This window comes from Micromesistius poutassou (genome assembly GCF_964030765.1).
Source record: "Micromesistius poutassou genome assembly, chromosome: 17".
Taxonomy (NCBI): Eukaryota; Metazoa; Chordata; class Actinopteri; order Gadiformes; family Gadidae; genus Micromesistius; species Micromesistius poutassou.
The window spans coordinates 1,449,553-1,463,837 of record NC_140287.1 but is presented as its reverse complement, the minus strand read 5'-3'; the positions used below and the strand labels follow the sequence as shown (position 1 = coordinate 1,463,837).

At 47.6% G+C, this 14,285-nt stretch overlaps 1 protein-coding gene across 8 annotated transcripts in view; it reads left to right on the top strand.

Annotated features, from left to right (window-relative positions):
* The window catches only part of kiaa1109 (KIAA1109), a 97,776-nt gene that overhangs the window by 65,891 nt on the left and 17,600 nt on the right, over positions 1-14,285 (top strand). For 2 of the 8 annotated variants that reach the window (XM_084482461.1, XM_084482455.1), the window contains exons 60-70: positions 140-350; positions 441-500; positions 2,556-2,779; positions 4,295-4,471; positions 5,978-6,108; positions 8,531-8,654; positions 9,185-9,297; positions 9,506-9,596; positions 10,100-10,150; positions 11,139-11,443; positions 13,528-13,743. In XM_084482461.1, coding sequence (XP_084338587.1) covers positions 140-350; positions 441-500; positions 2,556-2,779; positions 4,295-4,471; positions 5,978-6,108; positions 8,531-8,654; positions 9,185-9,297; positions 9,506-9,596; positions 10,100-10,150; positions 11,139-11,443; positions 13,528-13,743 — 1,703 coding nt within the window. Of the gene's footprint in view, positions 1-139; positions 351-440; positions 501-2,555; positions 2,780-4,294; positions 4,472-5,977; positions 6,109-8,530; positions 8,655-9,184; positions 9,298-9,502; positions 9,597-10,099; positions 10,151-11,138; positions 11,444-13,527; positions 13,744-14,285 lie in introns of all 8 variants that reach the window. The other 6 variants (XM_084482456.1, XM_084482454.1, XM_084482460.1 and 3 more) reach the window with 5 other exon arrangements.

Here is a 14,285-nt window from a genome sequence, read left to right as displayed (position 1 = left end):
GCATGCTTGGTTCCGCCCCTTGAGTTGGGCCATTTTCATCACTCGTTGTCGGACCCTACAGCTCTCTAGATGTGGCTCTGGGTCTCCAGGCTAGGCCTCCGTGGGAGTTGATCATTAACACATGTGCTCCCCCCTACAGTCCGCCCCTCAGGCCAACCACACGGCCGAGTTTGACACGGGCTCTGCCCTGGTGCTGACCATCGAGAGCACACTGATCACCGCCTGCTCCTCGGAGTCGCTGGTCAGCAAGGGCCACTTCAAGAACTTCTGCATCCGCTTCGCCGAGGGCTTCGAGACGTCCTGGGACGACTGGAAGCCGGAGATCCGCAGCGACCTGGTCATCAACGCATGTGAGTGGCTCACGGGGCGCGGCGGCTCTCTGAGGTCGTCAGCGTCGGCGTCGGTACTAAAAGCGTCCCTGTGCATCCCCTCTGCTGCAGGCGTGGTTCCGGACGGGACGTACGAGGTGTGCTCCAGGACCACCGGCCAGGCCTCTGCAGGCAAGTCTCCTTTAGTGGGTTGGCAGCGTGCTGTACCTGCGTCTGAACAAGGCTCTCTCAGGAAGCGATAAGCCAACGCCTTGTAGTGACCCGCTCAGACCTACGGAGAGGACAGCTTTGACACAAAGCTTCACAGAAATGTAATCACTTCAGTCATCACCACCACAGGGAAGATCATGACGTCATACAGCCGTTGTATATAACGTCAAACCATTGTCCTCCGTGGATTTAGATTGTGTTTACTTATCATTTGATGCCAAACTGGATGTAGGCAGGGTGGGGCTGTGGGGTATACCGGTTGGAAACCAGAACTACTTTATCAACACCAGCTATTTTCCAACGTGCCTTACATCACTGGTCTTCATATAAACGATCTCTATGAAGACTACATGGAATACATTTATGTGGCCCTAATGGGCTGGTGTTGACTGAGTCCATAGTAGAAGAGTAGAGAGTGCTCTGTATCGTGAATTATTGTTTATGTATAGAATCATGAAAACACGGGACGTGATGGTAACTGTCCGTTGTGCCAACGGATGGTTTTCACACATGAGGTTTGCCTTGATGTTGAGCGTGGCGCGGGAGCTGTATCTCAGACATGGGAAGGATGTCATTTCGGGACACATCATCAGTAGTGGAGCTTTGAATCAGGGGGTGTTTGGGCCTTTCAACACTAGACACCCTCATAACGGTGGCCATCTACAGGGGGATCCAGCCTGAGCTTGTGTCCCATGCCCGGTCATGAGTGTTGCCCGGTTGTTTCAATGGCGCAGCCCACGGGACCATGCAAGGCAGGGGGGGGTCCTCTTCCCTGAGTCAGGCCTAGAGCTGACCGCGTACCTTGTTCACCCTCCTTCAGGAGGGTTCTGACCTGGGTTCTCAAGTGGGGGGGTGGGGGGGTGGGGGGGGGTTAGTGAGCGGGTCATGTTGCTGTTCTATGAGCCCAGCAAGGGGCTTCCGCTTCATCCATATCCACTGGCTGCTTCTTTCGGCCGCTTCAGAGACTGATCTAATTGTCTGACGCAGAGCCTGTCCATGAATACCAAGGTCTGTCAGCAGCCTGGTGGTGGAAGAAGCCCCCAAACCTCTGCATCCCACTTCAACCGGATAGATTTTCGCATTGTTGCACGTCTGCTGCCAGTTCTGTGTAGTGCAGTTTCTTGCGCTCATATGCCTCTTCGGTTGAATTGTCCCATGGGACTGTGAGCTCTATAATGTTGACAGACTCCAGTGAAGGCGACCAGAGTACCAAGTCTGGCCTAAGGCTGGTGGCTGCAATCTCAGGTGGAAAGATTAGTTGCTGGCCAATATCGACTAGCATCTTCCAATCCCGGGCCTCGGCTAGCTGCCCAGTTTCTGGTTTGGGAGGGGGGTGGTTGGGCTCTTTCTGTCCCTCTTGGATGAATGTTGGTGCTGTGATGGCTCTCAGGGGCAAGGAGTTGGTGGTGTTCCTCTTGCTCTCAAGAGCTGCTGCCAGATTCTTGAGGACCTGGTTGTGCCTCCAGGTGTGGCGGTCTTGTGTGAGGCTGGTCTTACAACCGGTCAAGATGTGTTTGAGAGTCGCTGGAGTTGGGCAGAGGGCACAGGTTGGGTCATACCACTGGTGGAGGTGTTTTGGAGATGGGAGCACATCATAGGTAGCTCTGATGATGAAGCTGGTGTTGCTTGCCTCCATTTCCCAGAGCTCCCTCCAGCTGAGCGTTCTCCTCTCCAGGCCTTCCCACCTCCTCCCTTGTCCCTGCTTGACAAGAGAGATGGCCTTCACACTTTTTAGCCTCCTCCTGACGCCGCACCTCCTCTACTACCATCTTCCTCCTCTCTGAAGTTGAGGCCTTACGCCAAGTTGGCTTACTTTGGCTTTGGCCTTACTTGCCGTAAGGCCAAAGCCTCCAAAGTATATTTAAAGTCCTCATTGAACAATGTATCATGTGCACATTGGTTTCAAGTCCCTGACTGGCTTTGCTCATTTCGTTAATTCAGTAGTTTTGCTGACGGCTTTGCTTGAGGACCACCGTTCCAGTCCTCTTCATCTTGTCCTCTCCACGCGTCCCGCAGAGAGCAGCAGCGCCGGGACCTGGACCCTCAACGTGCTGTGGAAAATGTGCGGCATCGACGTCCATATGGACCCCAACATCGGCAAGCGCCTCAACGCCCTGGGCAACACGCTGACCTCCCTGACCGGGGAGGAGGACACGGAGGACGCCGCCGAGAGGACCTCCCCCATGGCCGACCTCTCGGACGAGGACGACAACGACACCATGTCGCCCAGCCCTCACATGGTAAGACCAGGCGCCACCCGCCACACGGTGCACCCAGCCTCTGAACCCAGTCTCTGAACCCAGTCTCTAAACCCAGCCTCTAAACCCAGTCTCTGAACCCAGCCTCTAAACCCAGTCTCTGAACCCAGCCTCTAAACCCAGTCTCTGAACCCAGCCTCTAAACCCAGTCTCTAAACCCAGCCTCCACCGTCCCTACCCACGGTAAACCCAGCCTCCACCGTCCCTACCCACGGTAAACCCAGCCTCCACCGTCCCTACCCACGGTAAACCCAGCCTCCACCGTCCCTACCCACGGTAAACCCAGCCTCCACCGTCCCTACCCACGGTAAACCCAGCCTCCACCGTCCCTACCCACGGTAAACCCAGCCTCCACCGTCCCTACCCACGGTAAACCCAGCCTCCACCGTCCCTACCCACGGTAAACCGCTCATCTTGGTATTATTCGTACCGCGAGTCGTGCTTGTAGACTTTTCTGGTTTCATATTCATGTTCAATCTTGTGTTGTTAACAAAAAAGCTTCTTTTTTTTTCGTTGAGTGGATGTATGCAATTGCCACCAAAAACGAATGCATCTTCTGGAATCATGCTTATTCTGGACCAAAGAAAGAAAAAAAAATCACCAAGGTTACCGAACAAAATTGAAAGACTGAATTGAAGCCTTGATTCATATCTCCTACATTATGTGTACTGTAATAAGGAGACATCGTACATGGCTTACTGTACACCCCACTGTCCAGAGTCCAGAGGTTCCTTACTGTACACCCCACTGTCCAGAGTCCAGAGGTCCCTTACTGTACACCCCACTGTCCAGAGTCCAGAGGTCCCTTACTGTACACCCCACTGTCCAGAGTCCAGAGGTCCCTTACTGTACACCCCACTGTCCAGAGTCCAGAGGTCCCTTACTGTACACCCCACTGTCCAGAGTCCAGAGGTCCCTTACTGTACACCCCACTGTCCAGAGTCCAGAGGTCCCTTACTGTACACCCCACTGTCCAGAGTCCAGAGGTCCCTTACTGTACACCCCACTGTCCGTGTGTCCAGAGGTCCCTTACTGTACACCCCACTGTCCGTGTGTCCAGAGGTCCCTTACTGTACACCCCACTGTCCGTGTGTCCAGAGGTCCCTTACTGTACACCCCACTGTCCGTGTGTCCAGAGGTCCCTTACTGTACACCCCACTGTCCGTGTGTCCAGAGGTCCCTTACTGTACACCCCACTGTCCAGAGTCCAGAGGTCCCTTACTGTACACCCCACTGTCCGTGTGTCCAGAGGTCCCTTACTGTACACCCCACTGTCCAGAGTCCAGAGGTCCCTTACTGTACACCCCACTGTCCGTGTGTCCAGAGGTCCCTTACTGTACACCCCACTGTCCGTGTGTCCAGAGTCCAGAGGTCCCTTACTGTACACCCCACTGTCCGTGTGTCCAGAGTCCAGAGGTCCCTTACTGTACACCCCACTGTCCGTGTGTCCAGAGTCCAGAGGTCCCTTACTGTACACCCCACTGTCCGTGTGTCCAGAGTCCAGAGGTCCCTTTTAGCCCGAGGCTGACGTTGAGGAAGCGTCTGGTAAATCACATCCTGGGGCTGAGCCCCCGGCCGCAGAGCGTCTCCTCGCCGGCCGACTACTTAAACTGTGCGAGTCCCCGCCTGGAAGAGGGCGACGCAAAGAGCCTGAGACCCCGCTCCTGGGGCTGTGTATGTAGTCCCTTATCTCCGTACGCTGAGCAGCTTTCACGGTGGGCGGAGGAGAGTAACCGCTGCCCTCTTGTGGTTCTCAACATGCGGAGCTCTGCTGGTGTGAATCGGTGTTAATGCAAAGAATGGCAATGCTTTAATTTCACCGACCACAAACAATAATGGGCTGCTTCACTTTGTCAAGAAATTGAATGGCTTTTTTCTAACCTAATGATGTTTAAAAAACCCTTTCTCCACATTAACCTTTGATTCATAGAATGGTTTCATTTGAAGGGCCAGGTTGCTGAAATGTGATTAATTATTATTTCCGACATTCCCTATGAAACAAGCGAAAGAAAAGCATGACATGTCGAGTAAATGGCACATATTTTCTTTAATTCAGTGTCAGACTTTCATTGTTGTCCAGATGAAAGTGTGTCATAGAGCTGCCAACGATAGCTCTATGAGCCGTTAACAGGACAATTAGAGTTTGATGTTATTCCTATTCGCTGGTGGTGGTGTCTTTATGTACCGTCCTTTGTTGGCTCTTTATCCGCCAGAGGTGTGGGAATGTGGTCACATGCATCACACATGACAAAAGGGTACTTTTGTGGAACAGCTTGCTGCCATCTCATTGAACTCTTTGGGCCGCTGTAATGTAATGACAACATTTCCGATAGAAGCTGCTTTGCGCTAGCTGTTGGCTACGAACGTCAGAGTATCAAGAGCAGAGTAAACCGCTACAGGCCAGTCCATCTTCTATTCAAATTGGAAAATACACTAAATTGGTTTATCTCCCAAAACATACCACCATTTTCTAATTCAAACGTTAAATAACAACACCTCCAAACCAACTCGGTTTGTAGTGTTTGATATTGATATTGTATTTCAGACTTTAGTCTGATGGCAACAAACCCAGTTTCACAAATGTATTCTAATGGGTAATTATTTAGTGAAGCTGAAAACACACATCCTGCGTTCCCTCCGACACTGAGCACTAAACGCTTAACGCACATTTTCAATAGAATCGCATGTAACCCAAATAATCTACTTTTTCTGATAAGCAAACCCCTATTTAATTGGCAATTGTGTTTGTCTCAGCTCAAAGGTTGTGGGTCTGAACCTCGATGTCCCCAGCCTACCTGGGTGCCTTTGAGCAAGATAAGCAACATCGAGTTGACCTGTCCACAGACTTCTTATTGTTTTGACTGGTTTGTAAATGACCACTTGACAAACAGGCCTGGCCTGGGCGCTGTCAGTGGTGTATAAAACAATAAGAAGGCTTAACCATTTAAAGACAACACTCAGGGATGTGTGTTGAGATTTGGGATTGGGATTGATTGATAATTTCCTGATAATAATTAAACCAATTCTTTATGAAACAAGCAAGTGGACCAATTATTATTTGCACAAATCATTTGTCTACAGCTTCTATCTGCTGGAAGCTCTTGCAGAGATTGGCTGTGGATGTATGGGCATGTTGGTCGTCGTTAGCTGACATGTGTCTGTGGTTGTGTGGGGAACAAGGAGCCCTTTGACCCGAGGAGACCACTGGTGACGGGGAACCAAGTGGTGGACGCACGTGGACGCAAGTTCACCAAGAGGCTGGTGGACATCAGAGAGCTCAACGAACAAGCCAAGGTCATCGATGACCTCAAGTAAGACCCCAGACGTTTACATTTAGGGCATTTAGCAGACGCTTTTATCCAAAGCGACACTAGCTGTGTTCTAAACCGTCCCCTATCACTGATATAGTGCACTATGTAGGGTGCTCGCCATTTCGTAGTGCTGTTTGAATTCTCAGTGGTTAATTTCATTCACTATATATAGTATATATACTGTATATAGTGGACTATAAAATACCCAACATTTGAGTGAACATACGATGTTCCCTACATGTTACTCCCATGTACCACAATGCAATGTGGGCGCATTTACTGACGCAAATAACGTTCAGAAATGTTCAGCGTAGTGTCCGAATTCTCGTTTGTTAGTTCCCTATATAGTTCACTATATCATAAACACTGTATAGGGAATAGTGAGTGAGGGAATAGGGAACGATTTCAAACACAGCTAATAAGTACATTTGTCATAAGAAGTGAAACAATATATCGCTGTCGGTGCAGTAAAGATGTTCATAGAACCAAGTGCAAGTACTAACAATCGCCAGGCCAACCCACCTCCTCCTCACCTCTGTCCACGTACCATCTCCAACCGTCATAGGCCAGCTCTGTCTCTGTTGGAGGGCAGTCGGGGTCCAGCAGTCCTACTGGGTTATAGAACCTGTGGTCCAGCAGTCCTACTGGGTTATAGAACCTCTGGTCCAGCAGTCCTACTGGGTTATAACAGAACCTCTGGTCCAGCAGTCCTACTGGTTATAGAACCTGTGGTCCAGCAGTCCTACTGGGTTATAGAACCTCTGGTCCAGCAGTCCTACTGGTTATAGAACCTGTGGTCCAGCAGTCCTACTGGGTTATAGAACCTCTGGTCCAGCAGTCCTACTGGTTATAGAACCTCTGGTCCAGCAGTCCTACTGGGTTATAGAACCTCTGGTCCAGCAGTCCTACTGGGTTATAGAACCTCTGGTCCAGCAGTCCTACTGGGTTATAACAGAACCTCTGGTCCAGCAGTCCTACTGGTTATAGAACCTGTGGTCCAGCAGTCCTACTGGGTTATAACAGAACCTCTGGTCCAGCAGTCCTACTGGTTATAGAACCTGTGGTCCAGCAGTCCTACTGGGTTATAGAACCTCTGGTCCAGCAGTCCTACTGGTTATAGAACCTGTGGTCCAGCAGTCCTACTGGGTTATAGAACCTCTGGTCCAGCAGTCCTACTGGTTATAGAACCTCTGGTCCAGCAGTCCTACTGGGTTATAGAACCTCTGGTCCAGCAGTCCTACTGGGTTATAGAACCTCTGGTCCAGCAGTCCTACTGGGTTATAGAACCTCTGGTCCAGCAGTCCTACTGGTTATAGAACCTGTGGTCCAGCAGTCCTACTGGGTTATAGAACCTCTGGTCCAGCAGTCCTACTGGTTATAGAACCTCTGGTCCAGCAGTCCTACTGGTTATAGAACCTGTGGTCCAGCAGTCCTACTGGGTTATAGAACCTCTGGTCCAGCAGTCCTACTGGTTATAGAACCTCTGGTCCAGCAGTCCTACTGGTTATAGAACCTCTGGTCCAGCAGTCCTACTGGTTATAGAACCTCTGGTCCAGCAGTCCTACTGGGTTATAGAACCTCTGGTCCAGCAGTCCTACTGGTTATAGAACCTCTGGTCCAGCAGTCCTACTGGTTATAGAACCTCTGGTCCAGCAGTCCTACTGGTTATAGAACCTCTGGTCCAGCAGTCCTACTGGTTATAGAACCTCTGGTCCAGCAGTCCTACTGTGTTATAACAGAACCTCTGGTCCAGCAGTCCTACTGGGTTATAGAACCTCTGGTCCAGCAGTCCTACTGGTTATAGAACCTCTGGTCCAGCAGTCCTACTGGGTTATAGAACCTCTGGTCCAGCAGTCCTACTGTGTTATAACAGAACCTCTGGTCCAGCAGTCCTACTGGGTTATAACAGAACCTCTGGTCCAGCAGTCCTACTGGGTTATAGAACCTCTGGTCCAGCAGTCCTACTGTGTTATAACAGAACCTCTGGTCCAGCAGTCCTACTGGGTTATAACAGAACCTCTGGTCCAGCAGTCCTACTGTGTTATAACAGAACACACCTTGAGTTACACCTTGTTTTGTTATGGAGAAATTCTACCAAAGTAAACTTGTTAGCAGGAGTCCATGACGATATTGATCTAAAGTCTGATTTGTGAGAGTAGTTCAACAGCTCTAGAAGTCGTTGAGTCATGCGGATATTGGTTCTTGTTTTGACCTCTCGCCCTCTCCTGGGTTTTGCCTTAATGGGTTTTGCCTGTTGTCAACTCGAGCTCTGCAAGCTTTTTTTGGGAAGTACACGAGAACATTATACAGTTTATGTTCATATTTAAACATCTGTAATTTTACTAAATAACTATTGCTCACCAGGGCTTCTTTTGTACAATATACTACATAATTGATTGCATCTACCATTCGAAAACCTCAGGAAGCTTGGAGCCAGTGAGGGCACCATTAACCAGGAGATCCAGCGGTACCAGCAGCTGGAGTCTGTGGCCGTCAACGACATCAGGAGGGACGTCAGGAAGAAGCTCCGGAGATCCAGCATGAGGGTGAGGATTCAGTTCACCCTGGACTCAATACAGAACGGGACACTCCACTTTAGTGGTTTGGGAGCTCTAAGAAAGCAATATGATTTGAACAATGTGTGCTCGTTAATGGAAGTCATCCTACTTTAGTGCTTTTAACAATCACTGGCAGCTTACTTGTGTATTTAAATGTTGTCCGGTGTAACCTGAGACCACTGCCTTTTCCTCACCATCGCCAATAAAGTCTGCACACAATAAATGCATCAAAATAATCGGGCTAACAATTTATCGGGCTCATGCCAATAAAATTTTTTATCTGCCAATACTGATAAGATATACAATATATTATCCATGCATCTCTCCATATAACCGATCTTACAAATACCACAAACCTGTGGTAATTGTCATTCAATTCCTAACATATATTTATCATGAATGTAGTAAATGCAACATTATAACACCCACCACTAAACCGTGATGGTGTCAGTGGCCACTATGACATGGTCCAGTCCTAGTGGCCGCACACCTTCCATGCTGGTGTTGTGCCCCAACAGGCAGCGTCGCTGAAGGATAAGTGGGGCCTGGGCTACAAGCCGAGCTACAACCGCTCCAAGAGCATCTCCGCAGCAGCGGGGAGACCCCCCCTGAAGAAACTGGACCGCCAAAGGTACGCAGGACACTGAGGAAGGCTTTAGACGCCTTAGTATGCCTGATGAAATGGTTCAAATCAAAGCTTTGATACATGAAAAACCACCTTTACCACCTCTAATAAAACAGACTGGACTCCAGTCTCTTCTTGACTTTAGTTGTTGTTATCAGGTGTTCCATTCCTAGACATATGGCTTGTGTTTTATGATTGGTGCTCATGACAGCAGCTCCAAGGTAGCAGATGTGGACGACCTGCCTGACGTCCGCATGGAGGCTTCGTCCCCTGGGCCCAGAGTCACCTTCAACATCCAGGACACGGTAACTTCACACTAGAGGACAACATGCCAATGTTTTTCATTCATCAAAGATTCCAAATGCTTTTCTTGTCAGAGATGTTCAGTCCATGGCACGGACCCTCCCTCTTACACGTTTACCTTCCCACGCCTGTTCAGCTCACCACGGTTTGGTTGATACTGGCACAAAGGGCTGGGTCAGGTTCTATGTGCCCATCTCAAATTTGTACTTTGAATCATATAATTGACCTCATTAATGTACTCATAAACGAGGAATCAAAACAAATTCATAATACCAAACGTTCCCGTTAAAAGTCAATGTCTGCACTTTATTTGGATATTGTGAAAGGACACTTTTTCTAACAATCAGCTCTTTGACATTTTGTCAGTGACCACATGTAACAGACCTCTGAGCTGCTTTAAAACATTTATTCATTTTTCCTTTGGATATTTACCTTCCTGTTATCACGTTCTTTACATCATTATTTCATCTGGATCATCCTTATTGTCTCTTTTGTTCAATAAAAGATCAATAAGGAAGCCACGGACTCCACAAACAGTCCAGGAGAGGTATTCAAGGTATCTGGAACTAAAGCTGTAATCAAACGCAAAACAAAAACTAATCTCTAGCTTTCAGATAGAAAGCGCTGTGCACCACATCGTTCAACAGCTTCAGCATGTAGCCGCTGAAGAAGGAAGGATTTGGTTTCTGACCAAAATAAGTGTCACTTCTGTACCAATAGAAAATATACAGTCATTTGTAATAAATAATGACATTAAGGACTTTCATAAAGCTGATGACCTAAATACATATTTGTGAATTTATAAAACTACAGAAGCAATTAATTTGCTACCTGAATACGATTTCTCATCTCGACCACATTTAAAATCAGTTATGAACAAAGCACAGCGCTCATTTCTTTCTGAAAGCACATTAATCAAAACATGATTCTTAACTGGGTTAGGGATCTGCTGCTCTGTACCGGATCTATCTGCGTTGGCTCACTGTCCGTCCTGTCTGCTGTCCAACAGCTCTCCTGCCTTATGTTTCCGGCTGTTCATTCCGGGGGATGTCTCTTCCAAAACAATAACTCTGCATTAACCTTTCTCGTTCTGTTGATGTTCTATGTCTGAGATGTTGAACGTTGGATACACTTCCTGTGCTTGATTTCAGTGTGTCCATGTCATTGCTCTGTCTCTCGTGCTATGCCAGTGTAGTAGAATGGTGATGGTATAGGGATGGGATTGATATTATGAAGACAATAACTTCAGAGGTATATTTCAGTATGTGTTGCACATTTGTATTATTTCTGTCTGGTGACTGGGGAATGGCTCATGCTGTAACTAAACTATTTCACAATAACATGCGACTTGCAGCTTACATGTGTTTGAGCAATCTAAAATAAACATCTAGTGTCAATCTGGAGTTCACTGATCACTCCCCTCATGTACCACCAATTGAAGCTTAAGCTTATGCTTAAGATGACGATAAATGGCATCCTTAATGAAAATGAGAAAACAAAAGTATGTTCTTTATGACGCTAAACTTTGCCTCCTTTTTCTGAAGTTCCCAGAAGAGACAGAATCTGAGCTGCTGTGCGGCGGCGGCGGCGGCCCCGATGGGTCTCCACACCCTCATCACCCTCATCACCCTCCTCATCCTCTTCATCCTCCTCATCCTCTCACACCGGGTAGTGAGGGCCACTACCCGGTGTTCAGTGCCCCCGCAACGCCCTCTGTCTTCTCACCCGCACTTCCCTTCCAGCACGACGGGGGTCACCACCAGGGGGAGCTGTCCTCCTCGTCCTCCGAGGACACGGACAAAGACGAGGACTATGAGCGAGTGCGGCCCTTCAGCTACCGCAGACCGCTGTACGTACTATGTTCTCCTTCATTCTGTTCTTTGTTTAAAGGAACAGTACGTAAGAATCAGAAATCCATTCTCATTGCTGCTCCTTGTGGCCAGTCGTTGAACTGCAGCCTGCTCCAGTGGTGTGTTCAGAGCTGCTCGGGGTGAGGCAGTAACTATCATAGGCACGTTTAGAATGATACATTTTTGTTGGGGGCGTTAGATTGAAGTTCCAAAATAGTTACCAATACGGGTGGGACAAACTATCTATATGCCGATATACCGTCGCCCTTTTTCGTGCAATACGAGAGTCGATACACTGGCGCAAAATTGGCGCAACATTTTTCTAATTAAAAAGAAAAATATTGCGCGCGGCCCATGCATCGCGTGTCGCAGCGTACCGCATCGTGAGGCGCCCTGTGACTCCCAGCCCTAGTTACCAGCCCTAGTTACCAATAACCTTAAGAGGGAAGCTGGATTCCATATTTACATCTTACCCTATCTTTGTTGGACTTAATGTGTTTAAGGTGAGGTTTGGACCAGGAACTATTCATAGCACTACCATGTCACCCACTAGATCACTTTTCATCTAAAATAAGTTGTGTTGGTGTTTGGTAAATATCCTGCTTTTTAGGGTTAATAATTGCATGCGGGGGGACTCTTAGAGTCAGGCCCGGTTCCAGAACAGAATGCCTTGGGGTGCATCTGAGATTATAGGGGGTGCACCAGTATTATAGTAAAACCAGCTACCCAGCTTCAGTTCAGACTTCGCTTTTTACACTAGGCCTTTCTACCAGTAGATAGACAAGCACTTCTGGGTAGTTGTACTGACATGTTGGGACAAAAACATTTACTGTGCTTAAAAGATGGTATCACATCATGTCTTGTGATGTGGAGAACATTTCAGCTGCAACGTTAGCTTATTGATATCCAAGCTTTGGATATGAGAATGAATTAATAATGGTTAAATTAAATCAAATTTGAAAAGGCTCAAGAGGTTCACATACTTTCAAGCAGCACTGTAGCCTTGTGAGACCAAATAATTTAACAACATAAACATAAAACATGCTCTGTATTTATATAAGTGAACCACTAAATGTTACAAAATAATTTTACATTATCATTCACAAGATAATGCTTGAAATATATCACTTCATGTCTAATACATCTAGATTATATGGAACCTTTTGAATTAAATTACAAAAAAATAGCTTTTCCCTGATATTCTAATATTATGAGATGCACCTTTATGTGAACCACTTAATGTCAATAAGTGCTTATTCTGCTGCCCAAAACTTTTAATGCTGACAGATAAAACCCAATTAGGAATGTTATTTTCACAAAAAGTAATCAGTAATACATAGTGCCTTTCTTAAAGTTCACAAGATTGTAAATAAATACAATCAAAACACAATTGGCAAATATGGGTTCTTATGAACAACACAGTGGCGTCGGCAAAGGCTGCTTGTCCGGGAGTGAGAGCGGCACCGGCAAAGGCAGCGAGTCGGGCAGGATTGAGCTAGCGTTGCTAGTGCTAGTGTTCACAACGGTTATACTGTCTGATGTATTGGATTCTTTTGCGGTGTTCTTTTTTATTTTCGGAAATCCATTGTAAATGCCTAATTGTTGCTGCCGAAGAAGTTTAATGTCACTGACGTGCGCGCCGCCGGACGGGGCGCAGTTTACGCGCACCTGTCATAATAATAATAACGTTCTTATCGGTTTAGTGAACAAAATAAATGCAGCAAACAACGGTATTTAATGGAACAATTAGTTTTGTGAGCAAGTGTTTTCTTTTTTTTAATCATATTTATAAAAAAATAATAATAATTCACTCCCTCCTTTTTTCAATTGAGGGTGCAAACAATTTTTTTGGGGGTGCAATGCATGCTTATGCACCCCCGTAGAACCGGGCCTGCTTAGAGTAGGGCCTGTATGTTAGAAACACCCCTTATCATTCTCACTGTTCATTTCTGCCTTCTCGGTTGCCACGAGTACTCCCCCTGGCTCAGACTTTTTTCTAGCTCAGCAGACGTATACGATGTACCCATACGTCATTCAACAGTCTAAAAGGCGTCCCCCTCTAAACTCTGTATTATTACCTCAGCCAAGCGTCCCACAAGAAGGCGTCGGGCTTCGCCGCCGTCAGCCAGCTGTTCAGCGAGCGCTGGCCCAGCACGCCCTCCGGCCGCAGCTTCCTCGGCCCCCCCATCGAGCGCAACATCGACTTTGAGCTGGACGTCCGGGTGGAGATCGACAGCGGGAAGTGTGTCCTCCACCCCACCACCTCCCAGCCGGAACACGAGGACGTGTCCTTCAAGAGGTCTGTCTGTCTGTCTGTCTGTCTGTCTGTCTGTACCACCTCCCAGCCGGAACACGAGGACGTGTCCTTCAAGAGGTCTGTCTGTCTGTCTGTCTGTCTGTCTGTCTGTCTGTCTGTCTGTACCACCTCCACGAGGACGTGTCCTTCAGAACGTCTGTCTGTCTGTCTGTCTGTCCGTCTGTCTGTCTGTCTGTCTGTCTGTACCTCCTCCACGAGGACGTGTTCTTCAAGAGGTCTGTCTGTCCGTCAGTTCTATCTCATGTTAAACGTAGCTGATGGTTCCTTTCAACAGGTCGCCACACATACGTTGCTGAGGCAATAGAAGATTAATGAAGGTTTGATAAAGAATATGACTGAAGAATATTCCTATGTCTGTATATGTCTTCTTGGATGGAGGGAGACAGACAGACAGACGGATGCATTCAGAAAACACAAATATATCACACAATTTGCAGTATTCGTGATCCTGATCAATACTTTTTTTTCCTCAAAGGTTGTAATCATTATTTAAATTATGATTAAATCGATCAGATATAGTATAT